This window comes from Fringilla coelebs (assembly GCF_963513975.1).
Source record: "Fringilla coelebs genome assembly, chromosome: 1".
Classification (NCBI taxonomy): domain Eukaryota; kingdom Metazoa; phylum Chordata; class Aves; order Passeriformes; family Fringillidae; genus Fringilla; species Fringilla coelebs.
In genome coordinates, this window is record NC_140028.1 from 102217627 (window position 1) to 102234415 (window position 16789).

Genomic DNA, 16789 nt, shown 5'->3' on the forward strand with positions numbered 1-16789 from the left:
ATATAAATGAAAGAGAAGAATAGCACTTCCTTACAATGTTATTGAAGTAACTAGGAAATAGTTTTCTATCTCAATATAAAAGCTTTTGATCTGGTTAGGTAGGAAGAAAGCCAATCTTGGTTTTGTAAAAAGTATTACTGAGTTTTTCAAATACAAAAAGAAAGTGGAAGAGAAATTGTCCTGTTTCAGGTGTTACCCATCTCAACATATTTCGTTGTAGATTTGTGATACAAATTCTGAGGATTCTACTAAATGGGAGGTCAACCCAGTTCATATTCAATAAACCTGCCTCAAAATAAGGCAATGGGCAGTGATACTGATGTGCCCAATCAGAAGGGAAGACTTGAGTATAACTCTGCTTTAAAGAAGTGTGTCTGCCTGGCTGTTGAAAAAAGGACATCTACTAGGCATATGGGAAAATCCAGTACTTTTTAACAAGAAACATTTCTTGCAAGAGGAAAGGCGGTGTGGGCAAATGTTTGCATTTTTCTGCTTGGGGTCTTCCATGGTGCTGTTGCTCTTCAGGGTGTGACAGGGGAAAGGAATGAGATCATTAAGTTTTCACTCATGCCAGATGTGACTCACTCGCCTCCTAGGGCCTTTACTGCTCATACAGCTGGATCTCCACACTTGGCATTGTAACACATAAGGCAAAGAGACTGTGTAAGATGCTACACAGTGTTGTCCTCTGACAGGGCTGAGGTATGCGTGCCCTTCAGGCAGGCCCCAGACCAGATTTAATTGGGGTAACTCTTGCTCACAGCAGTCCTGTTCTGATTGGCCCTAATTCTGCAGCCTGCTATAAAGAAAAGTAACTGTTCAGTGCAACATGGCGCTCAGTGTCACGCTTGTCATACATCATATAATATGAAGAATTATCTTCTAAGAAAAACAACCAAGTGTCTGAAACAACTAGGCTTTACTTCAGAGAAAGAACGCAGCTGTAATACTTGATAATTGACAAAGGGTTATCTAATTTAAGAAGTGATGTGGTGCTTCATGTAAAGTCTTATTTAAGCCACAATCCTCTTTCCCTCTTCCTCCATCATCCTCAGATTGTTGCTGTTCATCCTCAATTTGTAAGATCCCACTTCAAGCAATTTGTAACAGGAGGAAAAAAGGTAAGCATTCATAATGAACTTTGACTACCTCTAAATAGCCCTTTAATAGAGCTCAGAAGGCTATGCATGTGACTTTTAACACCTAAAACAAAGACTTCTGCTTTTCCCTTCTCTTTATGCATTGTATTCTAAAGCATTGTTAATTAAAAGTGATTTCAGGGGGAGAGAAAGTGCAATTTTTATGTTAAAAATGTGTTGCAACAAGTTGAGATTCAGAGTAGAAATACTGTTCTGTCTAGATAGCCTGGGAAAAAAGTAATTTATGTGTCCTAGGCCAGATTTTCTCCATTTTAATTTGTTGAAGTGGGAGCAGAAGTTAGACCGTAAAACTGATCTTTTACAAAGCATGTTGATCATGGGTTACCTGTGGGTGATTTTTTGGGATGGGCTTTTGTTTGTTTGTTTGGGGTTTTATTTTAAGGAAATAAACCCAAGTATCTTCATCAGCTCTTGTCCATGGTGAGGGATTTTGTTGTTTTTTTTAGAATGAACTAAGGAGAGTTCTTGGTATAGTAGAGCTCACCCCATTCCAAGCACTTACATCTCCAGGTAGTAGTCTATTTGGATTCAGTTGGTGTACATTAAGTGTCTTATTAGTTTAGGATACAATTCTGACTTCCAGATTGCAGGTGTTTCCAGGTCCTACAATGTGATCTTATATCACATTGCATATTTTCAGTCAAAATATGAAAAGCTTTATTTGGAACAGTTTCTTGAATTCATGGAATTTTCTGTTGCCTTCTGTTAAGAATTAAGGATGAAAAATCCTCGCGGATGTGTCAAACCAAATGCCATTGGTCTCTCTTACCAGCATGTAAAAACTACAGGCTTCCAGTGCTGAATACATCTTAATTTTCATTAACAGTTCAGTAATATGTTTCAAAGCATAGCTGTGCTTTATTTATTTAAGTGATGTGTGTGCTTGACAGATTTTTCTAGCTGGTAGAAGTTGGTGTTGTCCTTAAAATAATGCTCAGTCAGTGTGTGTCTGTGTCAGCCACCAGTTTGTGAAGCTTTTTAGCGCTGATAAAAGGGGCATGGAAGGAGAAAAGCAAAGAATTAATAGAACAGGGCTCCGTCAGGTGGTAAAAGATCTTGCATTCACCTGATGCCGAACAGAAAAAAACATCAGGGAGTTAACACATTCTCTTTGGTTATCTTTGATTACTTGACAGGTTGTTTTATATTCTGTCCTCTGGGGAATGGTATACTCATTCTTAATACATTCATGCTTTGCTGAGGAACTTTCCTCCTCAGAAAAACTTTAATTGACATCTTAACATAAGATATTTAGCATTGAAGCAAATGTCACTTGACACCTGTAATTTGATTTTATTGGTACAGAAAACCAACAAATAAAGCCTTTACCCTTGCAGTAGAAGCCTTTCCCCTTCTCTCCTTTCCTCCAGAAGGTACATACCTACTTCTATAAAAGCAACCACAAAATGCTTTTTGAAAATTCAGGAAGCTAAATTCCACCTACTAAGAGAGGTACTTTCTTGCTTTTTCTGAACATTTACACCTCTCCTTAACTCTAAAGCCAAAGTGTAGTATGGAGGCAGCAGGCAACAGGAGCTGAACACAGGAGTGAGGAGAAGCAGGCTGAAGCTTACAGCCTCAGGCTGTGGACCTCACCACTCTCTCCCTTGTGTCTGGGGGATTGTGCCTGCTTAAGCAAAGTTAAGCAATCAAGGTGAGCTCCTTCAGGGAGGGGGACAGGTCCTCCTGTGGCTCTGTGCACTTTTAGCCTTTGCATGTATAATGTGACTTCATCCCTGATAGCTGGCAGTGGTGGGAATCATGTTGCTTGTTGTCCTTATCCACACCAAGGTAAGAGTAACAGTATCTTCATTTTGGAGTGAACATAAGAGAAGAGCTTTGCTTAAAGCTCTAATGCTGTGCTCCTTGCCTGAGCTGCATTAAAAAACATAGTATGTATTATGTGAACTCTTAATCCAATGGCTTGCTGGCTCCATTTGTCCATTTTTGTTTTTGCTTTCTGGGAATGGTGACATAATGTATATAAGCATTTTTAAAGTGGGGTGGAATTTTTCTTTACTTTGCCTTTATTTTTTTTAGAAAAATATTCTTCATAACAATATAAAATGTGTAAAAAATACATTTTTCAATTCAAAGATCCACTCAGGGCATCCTGAAAATGTTCAAGAGACGGAAGGGGGAAAAAGACCCTAGCTTCAGGGATGCACAGTGCAGGTCCTCAATTCCCTACACAGGTGGATGTCTGGAACTTGGGCGAATTGCTGTGTAATGCTGGGATTTGCTGTGTCTTAGAAGCTCAGCCTGACCTAAAGCTGACTTAAGAGCAGTGCTCCCTGGGGTAACTGGGGTAATCATTGTGAGTTGTTGTAAGCTTAACTCTACTGTGTGTATGTTTATATGGTTGATAAACTTTGCTTAAGTAGGCATATAGAGAAGCTTTTCTCTAAAACATATTATGAACTAATTAAATTACTTGCTTATTAAAGCATTAGTTTTTAAAAGAAAAGAGCTTCTGTTAGACTTGAGATAATATTTGGGTTGGTAAAGCTTATTTCACCCATTTTCCTAAGTGAATTAATATTATCTGTGCCTAGAAATAAGACAGGTACTGTGGAAATTGACACTACTGCAGTGAGAAGCAATAGGTGCCATACTAAAAGGAGGTGCTTCCCTATTCCCCTCCTCATCTCTGCAATTAACCACAGCACTGTTGTGCTGATTTGGCAGATGATGGTAACCCTGAAATAATAATACTGTATATTGTAAATAATAGAGCATTTCTGTCCAGAGCAGACAACAGAGCTTCAAAGCAAGGGAAAAGACAAATACTGTGCTATTGAAGGCCATAACCTTCTACCTTTTAAAAAAAGGCTCTAATCTCAAAAAATAACAGGGTAAAAGCCAACTAAATGAGGGTGGTAAAGCTGAAAAAAAGGTCTTCTTGATTTAACTCCTAAAGTGCTGGTCTTTCCCAATACACCAACTAAATAAATGTTTTTGTGATTATCTGTTACGTCATGAGGGTTAAACAAACAGAACTAACAAAGAAAGAAGCCTGAAGATTATTTCAGATGCGAAGTCAAGGTATCAGCTACTGTGACTTATGTAAAGATGACGTAAGGAGAGCAGGGCAAGTTAAGATTCCTCTCTTGGCAGAGACATCATCTCTATTAATATCAATAACTAGATACAAAGGTTTTTTGTAGTGAAACTCTTAGGAGAATGAGTCCTCAGAAGTGATTGAAGCACTCCACTGAATGTGTGCTAATGAAGGCGTTTTTTGAGTCTTCTCAACTTAGCCTGGTAGTGGGGACCCAGCATAAATTAAGCAAATGTATTCTGAAGTATAGGAGTAGAATATTCTATATCATAAAGGACTGGGTCTCCTCATTTGCCTAGGACATACATTTTGTATAAGAAGTATTGATTTGCATATCCAGTCTGAAACATTTTAAGGGTTAGAGAACCAAAATAAAACTGATTTACCCTGTGACTGCCAACAGTATCATCTCTCTATATCTATCTGTGTATATATCTACACAATGTATTATTGGGTTTTATGTATATATTTGTTGGAAATATATATTAAAACCTTTTTAATAACATTTGTGTTTCTTTTATTGCAGAAGATATACTACAAGAACTGGTTTTCAAATACAGATGTATCTGATCATGTTTGTCCCATTTATCCTCCCAGAATTAACATTTAAACATATCAATGCTTGTGTTTAAACATTAGGTTCTTTTTTCTTTTATAAAAGCAGAGATAACTTAGTGTTACCTGGGGGAAATTTCTTATTAAAGAAAAAGCAAACAAAAAAACAACCAAACAAAAAAACTATTTCAGTGTCAGAATTCTGGACCCATGGTAACTCTTGCCTGAAATGCAACACAAGGCAATCTAAATTCCTTTCCATTCCAGGTGGAGCAACAACATAGACAGAGAAAGCATGGTGATTGCAAACAGAGTACAAATGGAAAGAGAAAAGCATTGTTGGGGATCTGTGACTGCTGTTAATGGTAGTGGAATTTCTGTGTTAAAAGTCAAGTCTGCCAAGGAGTGTTTCAGATTTTTTTTTTTAATTTTTGCTTTTTAGTGTCAGCAGATGCACTTTGTGTGGTGAGTAAGTAGATGACCTTACCTCTGAACCCTATGATATGTACTTCATAATAACTGAAGTACTTTGACAAATTATTAAATTGTCAGGATGCTGTTTGCAGCACAGTCCATTTTTAGAAAGCAGATAGTCAGCTGTTTGGCATTATGTTGGGTAGAAGAGTACCAGACAAGAAAGGCAGATTGCTTTGTAAGCTATAAAATGTCACTCAGTAAATACTCAAATGTCTTATTTAAGTGAAGGAGTAAATACTGTGGCGATTTCTGACCATGCATTGGATAATTTACCATAAAAAGGAAGCAAACAGTAGCAGCAAGCAAACCACAATACTACTGGTCTGTTATTTCCTTGCTGCAATGCATAATGCCCAGATGTATCCCATATTATTAATCAGATGAGACTTTGATATGTAGTATGTCCTGTTTGCTTAATAAGCATTTTTTTTGCATACATTTTTCTTTATGGATAATTGGATAAGCGTTTCTTCTTTACCACCAAAACAAAAATTCTCCTTGTGCTGTAATAAATTTGGTTTGTGTACGGCAAATGGATCATAGTCCTATGTGCATGTAATCTATAGTTGTGTGTTTTATACATGTCTGTGTAGAACCCTTATTTTCATTGCCTGAGGTGGCAAGCGAAGAGGATCTAAGTGTATGAAATGTGTCTCTGCCTGCAAGACGGCAGGATTTGCTTTTCAAGGTGTTAATTCTGTAGCTTTTTGTGAATAGGCAACAGCTGGAATGTGGCAGTTGAGTTATTAAAAGTAAAGCCTAATAAAAGTCCTGTGGCATTTGTTTGTATTAAACATCTCAAAATTTCTAGCTCCTCTGTCCATGAAGTACAGCAGTAGCTCCTGTTTCATCTCTCGCTGTTGCCATCACATACCTCCCGATGCTGCTGTGTGCCTCTGCCTCCTTGCTTGATTTCCCTTGACTGCACTTGCTGCCCTCCTCTCTGTTCACACCCCAGCTCCCTACACAACATTTTATGATGAAATCTTGAAAGCTCATCTTCAGCCAAAAGCTTGAGGCTTACATTATTCTCTGCCTTGTTTGAGCTCATTCCAGTCCCACCATCTGTTTCAAATACAAAGTATAATTTTTTATTGTTGCTGTATGTTTTCCTAGGGATGAACTATGAAACAGTAAGTCTTCATGAGGCATGATGTTCTGTGTTACTCTCTGGTATCTGTTAATCTTGACTGTGCCTGTAAATATTTGTTTTATGCTGAAAACAATAAATAGCTGTAGTGATCACCTGCGACCATGGAAATAGCATTTTAGATTTTTGTGGTCTTGTCTGGCTGAGGTGAAAGTGGTGACAGAGGCACCAAAACACAGGACAAATTCCGAAGGTAGGCTCACCTTCACACTTACACAAAGAACAGGGCAAGGAAATTACAGAGACTTTTTCCCTAATTTTCATTTTGTGAGATAAAAACTGATCCAACAGTTCTGCAGTAGGGAATGAAAAAGTGGCTCTTCAGTTACAAATTGAAGACTTAAGCCTTTTTTTCTTCACTTAAACTTCTTCAAATCTTTACACAGAAGTCATTGTGTTGAAACAAAGTAGTGATGCTAGGCATCATTAAAAGCGTGTTTCCTTTGAAATTTCTGTGAGAACAGACATCTTTTATTTCAGTATATTGAAGCTAGTAATTGGTAGTGAGAATAAATTAAATTGAATTATTTCACCAAGTTGATACTTCCAAAGTTGCAATCATTCACCTCTTTGTTCAGAGGATTGGGAATTCCTGTACATAGTTTAAGACCAGGATTACATGTAGTTAGTGTTAATGCTAATTGCATGACAGGCTCCATTAAGTCCAAGCACTCATCTATTCCCTTTCTTGAATGCACTCTAAAATAGAGTGTTGAGCTCTTTTTGGTGTAGATTAATCTCCTGTTAATAAAAGATATGGAGAGATGTATTTACTAATCCAAAATGTGTATTCATGTATTCATTAATCCAACTTTTTTTTTAAACCAAAAAGTGTCCTGCTCCATCCTCTTGTCTCATACATTTCATTTTGTCATTTTTCTTAATGATCTGGTGGACAATCATAAGCAGTTCTTGACTCGCAAAATAATTAGTGAGCTAACAGAAAATTGCAATGTGCTGTGAAATGGTGTGGGTGGGGACCTTGATGCTGAAGGTTATTTTATTTTAGCTGTATTATCAAATTGTGGTGCATGCAAGATACACTGGAAGAGTGTTCTAAGCACAACTGTATTGTATGTAACAAAGGATTAGAAAGTTTTATGAGAGCAAATGAAAAACAGGGAGAGCAAACTCTATTGCAGAGAAGCCAAGAAAGTGGGATTTTGGCTGCTGTTGAAATACAAGTACTGTGGATGCTGACTACCATAATTTAGGATTTATGGCAAATAAAGTCTTAAAATATTTCTCTCCTACCAAAAAGAGAGGGAGGTGGTAGGAAGAGCCCCTCCAGAAACCATGGATTTCTTCTTACAAGTCTTTTGAAGTTTTAAATTACCTTCTGGTATAATCAGCATTTCAATGTGGAGACAGAAAGGAAGACTAAGAAAGAAATTAGGCTGTTTATTTTGAGAGAGATGCTTTCAGTAGACAGCAGTTCCAAAACACATAGGAAAATTCTGGGTTCACAAATTCAATTTCCAGGTGTCATTGCTCTAAGAAATAATAAATAAATCACAGTTTGTATATCAACAGCATGCAGATAATTGCACTGGAAATAATTTAGTTAAGCATGTTTTGATTTTGATCTTTTTTTAAGCCACATTGTGAAGTGCCCTTTGGCCTCAGTTTTTGACCTATTTCAGTTGCTGATCTGAAGAGGGGAATGATAGGGTGTTTCAGTGATTCAATTTCCATCCTTATTATAGCTGATACTATCCTGTTGTCTTCTACTGCCTTGCTCTGAAAGGTTGTGTTCTTAGGGTTGAGCATAGACAGAAGCAGGATTTTTCAAATTATCTTCTCTCTTCACCAGTTCTTTCTCAGACCACTTACTTTTCCTTGCAGTTTGTTACTCAGAGTCATGAAAAAGCATGATGTTCACAAACCATGAATAACAAAAAAGATGCAAAGTGTCATACCAAGTTTGCTCTGGATTTTGAGTATAATAAATGAATTTAAATCACATTTCAGTCACAAGCAGAAAAAATTCCAAGTACAATTAATATAATTGACATCAGCTAGGTTTAACTTTTCACATCATCCACATCAGATTTTGGAGCTTTGTCCAGTAAGTCTCAATGCAAATACCATGTATTTTGCTGTTGTCTTTATTGGATGGTACTGAAAGAAGCATCCAAGCAGCAGTTCTTCTGTCCAACTTCTCCTTAGGAAAACAGTAATTTTCAAGTCTGGATCAGAACAGCACTTCGTTTTTATGGCATCTTTAGCATCTGAGTGGAGATCATTCATTTGGGCTGAGGGCTGCTCCTGTGCTCAGCATCTACCTACCAGTCTTCTAATGGAAACCCCTTCATATTGCACTGAGCTGTGGGTGTAGATGTTACGCTGCTTTCAGTGGCTTGCCCTGGTAGCTGTAAAATAACTTGTTCTGTGAGAGTTACTCAGTAGCCTATTCATATGTGGGAAAAAAACTATACTGTCTAAAAGTTGGGCCTTCCTGTGACCTGTGTGAAGGACACAAAATATCTTTGCTTGGATTAAAAGTTTGATGTCTGCAATGCAATTCATGCAAAAATTTCTCAATAGACTACCCTACCTAGTGCTTGCTTTAAACTCTTGGAGAAAATACTTGTCTTCTGGTGCCATCTGGTGGCTTTAGGAGACAGACAGTCTGATAATTACTGTTAAAACCTCGTATTTTGTTTAAAGATCTTATTTTAAACAATTAGTGTCTTAACACTTGATGTATTTATCCAAATAAAAGTGGCAGGAAACCATATGTAAAAAAGTGCATACAGCTGGATCTTAGATAGTAAATATTAGCAAGAAGAGTAGTCCATTTGGGTTTTAGCATGGTAGAAGTCCTTGCAGACAGCTATTTCACACCTTCCAGTGTGAGGTGTGAGCTCGGGAGCAGATTGTGCATGTGTTCGTATGTGGGTATACTCATGCAAAAGTTAGCAGGAGTGATACCTTAGAGTGTGATCTCAGTCGATGCTTCAGCTTCTTACCTAGGTATCCATCCAAGTGCTGCAGTTTGCTTCTCTCAGAGCAATTCCCTGTAATCCCATTAAATAACTTAATGAGACATCCAAGGATCATCGAATCCAGCTCTTGAGTGAATGTCCCATACCTACTTGAACCTGTAACCTTGGCATTGTTAGCACAATGCTTCAGCTAACAGATATAGGCTGTCCTTCTGTGCAGACTTTCTTCATGTAGTTGGGTTTTTCTTTGCCACTGTAAAGCATTCCATAACATCTCTTATATTCTAAAATACCTTCCTTCGTTGCAGAACGTTTACCAGTCACACAAGTTTTACAGTCAGCAGCACTTGTGGTATAGTGCAGTTTGCGCATGTGGGACTAAACCATGGCATCTCTAGACCCCTGTGGAAGGCTGTGTAGTTCCACATGGAGCCTAGCAAAAGGTCACAGGCTTGGGGATCTTTTCATTTTCTTTCACTGCTTGGTTTTTTTGGAGGGAAGGAGCCTATAACGAGATCGGTGAATATCGAGATCAGTGAGGTGACCTGGTTTCTTTAACAATTTTCTGAAGTGTTGTCACTAGTGCTGTAGACTTAGGTTCGGAAATACCCTAATTTCTTTCTCTTTAAAAGGTAAGTATTTATACTTACTGTTCTTTGGAGAAATTTGATGAAAGGCCTTCTTATTAATATTTTTAAAATTTAACAGGAATTCTGTAATATACAAGATGTTTGATGTAAATATATTATAGCAAAATGTTTGATAGTTTTTGTTTTGTGATAGGTGTGTATTTTTCATTGCTCTTAAATCCAAACAGAGTAAGGGATAATGAAGAAAAAAGTAACTTCAATGTCTGCATACAGTACTGTGTCAAAGAAATATTTATTGTTGCATTTCTTCATAGTTGCTGTTATATGAAAGAGGTTGGATGAATAGATGGAAGCCTTCAGTTTTACATGAAGGGGAAGGAAATATAAGAAATATAAAATGGAGAGGGCACTTAATTGCTTGGGCTAATAATATGGTAAGTATTTTTCACCTCCATTACATGTACAAAAAAATCTCTGCATTACATTGATTATTGACATTTTTCAATGCTAATTTCCAGAATATTCATTTGAAAAACTGTGAATTTGTAGAATTGAGTATAAAAGGTATTGAAGGATAGTGGTTTATATGTCATTTCTTTCTGGAAATTTCATGTGTTGTTTTCTGCTGGTTAGTCAGGGTTCTCCAATATGATTGCCACTTCTGAAGAAATTAGGAGAGTAGCCCTACATACCACTGTGGTGGTCATTAATGTACACTATTATTAATTAGAATTTTGATTAGTGCAATTTATTGAAGCAAACTGGGGAAGGAATGCCTATGTAATTCTTCTCTATATAAATAATAGAACATCTCCACTCCCTTCCACCCCCTGAAAAAAATTAACTGTCTGGATTTTGTAATTTGTACTGAAATGACATTGTCATATGCATTTTCAGTGTTGCAGATTATAAAAAAAATACAGTAATAATTTCTCATTTTGTTAGGCCACTAGAAGAAAGTTAGACTTAGAAGAAAATAGGCCCCTTTTGTTTTAAGTGTAATTTTAAAGGAAACTATTGCATTCATTCTGAGTGTTACATTTCACCTATCACTGTATATCTAATTGATGGGTCAAGCTCTATGTTTTGCAGCTCAGCAGTGAGGGATATGTTTTTAATGTGCATCATGTCTAAATTCCAAAGTATTTTTAAAAATGTGTTAAAAGTACTTCTGAAACATTAGCTTTTTTTTTCTTTGCTTTCCCATCCTAAAGGGAGGCATTTATTAAAATATTTTAAAGCCATTGTTCTTTTTTATATTTCAAAGCCAGTTTGCTATGAAATTATTAAAGGTGGACCTTTGTTTATTTGCTTCCCTTTAATAACTCTGTTAGAATGGAAGCTTCACTGAGGACTTGACTGACATAACATAAGGTTATTTGAAGATTTTGTTCTTTTCAGATCCATACAATTAAAATACATATTCTAGGTATCTGCTGGAATGGATAGGACAAGAGCTATCCCTAGAGATGATGTGCCACAACAGAGCACAAAAGTACTAATAAAACATTGAGAGCCATCTGTCAGAGACAAAAAGCCATGATCAGGGCCTGTCTTTCAAAGAAAAATGAAATGACACTTGCCCTCCAAAAGATTAATATATTTGGTTATTGCCCTTTCCCTTCCCCTTTAATTTTTTTAACTCCATTCTCTAGCAAGGTTTTGTGTTACACTTCTTTTTTCCAAATTCAGAGAAAATGTTTATAGCCTTGCTTCTTACTCTGTGTGTATGGCTACCTCGTTGTCATATTTAGGCAAGGTCTAATTCTGCTTTTCCAATGCATAGGTAACTCATGTTTTCTGCTTCTCCTTCCCTCTTCTCTTTCCTCCATGGCTAATAGTGCACGTTTTACAAACTGAGACACTGAGGGACAAATCCTTAGAGACATATGTCTGCTGGACTCCCGTTTGGACAGGTTTTAGCTCATTCATGATGGGAAGTTGACTGTGGAAGGCCTCTCAGTTCATGATGCAAATGGCATACCTTTTAGAGGAGAAGCCACTGCTCAAGCTTTCTCACACTATTCAAGGAGTCACATACACACTACCCCACACTTTAACTTCAAGGACTGGAGTCCTTTTTCAGTGGGCAGTTCCAAAGAGCCAACAGGGGCCCTTTTGATTCCTTGCTCACTTCTTGCACACGGGCTCATAGGCAGAGCATGGGAAATTACATAGGAACAACTAAAACATCAGTGAGTCATCAACATTATTCTTACAGTAAATCCGTAACTCAGCACTGTACCAGCTACTAAAAAAAAAATTAATTAATAATTAATTAGCAGCCAAAAGCATATCTAGGTGTAAGTTCAGAGCTTACCACCCAAGACTTCAAAAGAATCCAGCTACTTATGCTAAGCAAGTAAACCTAAGCAAGCAACATATTATATCACACAATATTATAACTCTAAATAACTTACTCTTATGTAAAACTTATGATATTAAACAGCTGTCTCTCAACACTTAAAACCAAAGAAGATCCTACACTGTTAGTCTGAAAGTTGCTTGAACAGGAGCTGGTCTATCCCATATAAGATTTGCTGCCATGTAGAAAAACAGAAGGTATGGTATAGGTCGCTGAAAATCATTCTTAGAGACAAAGTAGTAAGATTTATTAAAAGCAACTTTATTAAAATGCAATTCAAGCAAGATTAAAAGTTTTACCAGATGAGCTTAGAAAACACAAAGGATAAGATTGTTTATGTTACCTAGAGATCTGGGCTCTGTACATGGCAGATGTTTTGGTAAATTGTTGTTTATTTGTTTGGTTGGTTGGTTTTGAAACCTTAATGTCTGCTTGCTGATGAGATGCTAGTGGAAGTGTGTTCCATGCTCACAATCTTTAGTGACAAAGATCACTGAAAAAAAATCCCTACACACCATCATGTCTCTTACCTTGTGGTTGAAATAAAAGGCAAAACCTGGCTTAGGCCATGACCCCCCATGACTTTTAAACAGTTGTATCTGTGTATTTGTACAGCTGAGGACATAGAAACTCACAATATGGGGAACAGCAATAGGCAGGGGAATCTTTTAAATCAGTTTTGCCACTAGGAAGATCTTAACATGGCATGGCATCCTGGTTGCTGACCTTTTAAGGTCTTTTCATCCCCCTTTTCTGTGATTTGAAGACTCACTCTCTAAGATGTAGGAGCAGAAAAGAAGTCCCTATTAAAATATTTTATTTTAGAGACTTATGTTTTAAATTACTAAGAAAAAGTCATTACTTAATATGAAAGTAACATCCATTTTGCTATTGGAAAGGCTATAGCTTACCTTGTCTAAATGATACAGAAAAATCTAATTATCGGTTCTTTTTTTCCTCTGTCTCCTGAATTACTTTAATCTTCCTGGTTTTTAACTTCTTGTTCTATTAGTTTAAGAGATTTCCTGAGGAGGGAGTAAAAAAAATGACAGCATACAAAAACCAAGCATTTTTAAAATATGCTCACTTTTCTGTTTTAATATAAGAGTTGAAATGCCTATCTTGAGACTGAATTAGTTTATCTTAATGAGCTGTTACTTTTCTTTTTCCAGGGTGGAAATTTCTGTTTCTCTACAGGGACTGCTGTGAAAAAGCTGAGATTCTTTTTATTTCTCCAGGAGTAGCACTAGCCTAATAAGCCAAACTGGTTCATGACTGGAATTGCTAGTCTGTCACTCATTCACTCGTTATGTCTTTTTATTTGGCATGTGAATTTAAAACATCTAAATGACTCTGATCACTCCTTTTGTCACCTCCTGGGTTAGATGGGTTTTTGTATCAACAGTTTTTTCTCAGCCCTGCTCTGAAATTTATGCCATAAACTGCTCTGACTGCCTTAGCGTACAAAATGGGGAGTAGGAGTTTGTCATACTGAATAAAGTTCTCTTGGTTTTAAACTTTCAGGGCGTGAAGATACTTGATATGATCTCCAAGCAAAGAATTACCAATGTGCCTCGAGATGACATAAGCCTTCGCCCAGATATGTATCCCTGCAGCCTTTGCTGGAAGGATAATTTAACGCTGATTATTGGCTGGGGAAATTCAGTAAAGGTACAATTACCTGTCTTTGTAATAAATGCTTGCTGTTATAACAGACAAACAGAGGATTTTTTCTGAAAAGTAAAGACAATCGAAAAAAATAGAATTTGGTTTGACCAGTGTTCAGAGCTCTTGCCTTAGAAATGTCATTGGACTGACCCTCATGAGAGGGAGGAGTGATAGGCACCCAGCGGTCAGACAGATCTCTGTGTGAGAGCATGCAGTGAATGTAATCCTCAGGGACATTTCACTCCTTGGAGAGATTTCCCCTTGGAAAAGCTTTTAGTATGCTGTTGAATTCATTTCTTTGGACTAGCATTAAGGAAGAACAACTTACCATGAGGTATTTTTGGAGGGGATTGGTATGGGGGCTGAGGAGATTGCAGCTGCTAAAACAGCCACATGATTTTGGTCAACCATGGGGAAAAAAAAAGGGTGGGTGGAAAGACAGGCTGCTTAGGGTTTTGTTGTCTTTCAGCAGGAAACTGGCATTTCAGACTTGTGTGGTGCAGACTGATTATCATTTGCTCAGACCAGTATATGACATGAGTTTGTTACAAGCCTGTTAGCTGTTTTATAATAATAGATTGCTGCATCACTGCACAGTGAGAAATTAAAGGTGCCTGATAGGAATAGATGGAAATGGAGGGTGGAGTGAGGTAGGTGACATGTAAAAAGCTTTTGGAGTGTTTAGCTTAGAGTTTTACAAATGAGGAGGTTTGTCCTAAGTTTAGCATCTGTCTTCCCCTTTCTATTTGCCTGTGCTTCACAACATTTGGTTATTTGCATTTCTTTGTATATACATACACCCCTCTTGTAACTGGGAGGAGCAATAGCAAAGTTACTGAATAGGAATCAGGTACATTGAAAGGTAATGAGACACAAAGTGTGAGAAGACACCAAAACCAAACTCATAAATAAATGCTTCTGTGAAGAAACCACAGTGGGCGTGTATTGTCACATTTCTTTTATGTGGTTCTCTTCTCTCCCAGCATATTTATAAGGCTGTGAACTACAGCCACCACTTTTCTGTGTGGTTTTCTTTACTGATGCATCATTACTGTTTCACAACTTGTGTTTTTCAAAATAAAGAAATCCATGTCAGAGAATTCCCAGAAATTGCTTTTCTTATTGAGGCAAAGTTAGTGTCATTTTAGGAATTACAGCTTCCTTATTGTAACAATTCAAATCTCTTGTTTCCTAGATTTGCTCAGTAAAAGAACGGCATGCCAGTGAAATGCGTGACCTACCAAACCGCTATGTGGAAATAGGTATGGTTGTATGAATTCACTCCTTTTCAAAAAGCTTTAAAAGTCTTCTACATTCTAGCCAGAACAAAACTGTTACACTTTGGAGGCAACATGCAGTTGTAACATAAATGTCTCCTCATTTTTAGTTCCTGAGGTTGTCATAATGCCCTCTTGCCTAGGTGTGAGGGTTTTTTTCTAGAGAACCTAAAGTTCTGTGATCATGTAATATCAGAGATACTTGTGTGAACAGTGGATACCTTAACTTTCCATTCATACAGATTCCTTTTGAGAAGTTGAGTTTACGTCTTGGCTAAATGATTGATGGTCAGTGTAGCAGTAAAGAGAAAATAGATACTACTTTATTTGATTATATGTTGTTTGACTACACTACTCATAACATTTTCTCTTTTTTCTTTCCCCCCTAAAAATCTCTGGTGTAGTGCTAGGAAATTGATTTTCATTTATTTTTGTTTCCTTTCTTGGCTTCTGAATTTCATATTTTCATTTGCTTTCTTATTTTTCTAGCTAATCTGATAATAAATTTTTATTATTACTGATTATTGGGAAACTTTCTTAACAAAGTAAAGTGGAATTCAAAGAAAATTTGGAAGGGAAGTGGGGATGTAAACAAAAAGTCACAACTGGCCCCAGAAGTGTCTGCTGGGGAAAAGACGTATCTAGGAACATAAAGTGCTGGGAAGATAAGCAAGCCCTCTGACTCTGCAGACCAGAGTGGGCAACAGTTTGTAGGCTTTGATGCTCCCTTGACTGTAGTAACATGAGATTGTAAATAGGGTGTTCAAGCAAGATCCTGAATCATGTCAGTTTGGAATGGTGTATGGCATATGTGTGTGTATGCTTTATTTTCTGATTTCAGGAAAGGACTGCTCTAAAATGGCTTCTGAAAATCAGCTAGGAGACTTGTTGAGCTCTGCAGGGAGTCTGAATACTGAGAGATTCGTGGTGTGCCTGAGGAGTAACTAAGACCTGAAAGCTATTTGATGTTCAGGATTACAGAGTGCAAACAGACTATTTAACTGCATAATTCTAGGATATTCACAATAATTTTATCAAGGAAAAGTTTGGTCATGAGTTTTAGCCTCAGATCTTGTTTATTATATTTTCTGTACCTGTAAGTAGATTTTAGAAAATAATTAAATGGGTTTGGTCACATACTGACAAGTGAACAGAGGTAACTTCTATTTCAGCTGTAATGTGCTTATATGGATGGTGCTAGTTTTAGATGACTGTCTATTGGAACTTGATTAAAAAACATAAAAAGTTGTCATTTGGCTGTTTAGGTGCAGACATGAAGAATAAAGATTTGTGTGGTAGTAACTTTTTCATCTGAAAATTTCTGGCCTGTGGTTTTCTCTGTAATCTAGAGGACTGGTATTTTATCTCACTCAACCTGTTAATGATGTGCTTGAGATTTTATTTTCTGGTTTCAAGTCAAAGCACTGAAATTGCTTTGCTAAATGCCATCCACGGCACTCTAGGACCTGGGAGGATTGTGACAGAAAAGAGAGAGACATTGTTTGTTCAAGTCTCAGTATAAATTAATAGTCTTTCAT

At 37.1% G+C, this 16789-nt stretch overlaps 1 protein-coding gene across 3 annotated transcripts in view; it reads left to right on the top strand.

The window, feature by feature from the left end:
* VPS41 (VPS41 subunit of HOPS complex) overlaps positions 1–16789 on the top strand; it is a 109185-nt gene that overhangs the window by 49749 nt on the left and 42647 nt on the right. For all 3 annotated transcript variants that reach the window (XM_084208422.1, XM_084208423.1, XM_084208424.1), the window contains 4 exons: positions 1056–1121; positions 10256–10375; positions 13831–13977; positions 15170–15236. In XM_084208422.1, the coding sequence (XP_084064548.1) occupies positions 1056–1121; positions 10256–10375; positions 13831–13977; positions 15170–15236 (400 nt within the window). The remainder of the gene's footprint in view (positions 1–1055; positions 1122–10255; positions 10376–13830; positions 13978–15169; positions 15237–16789) is intronic.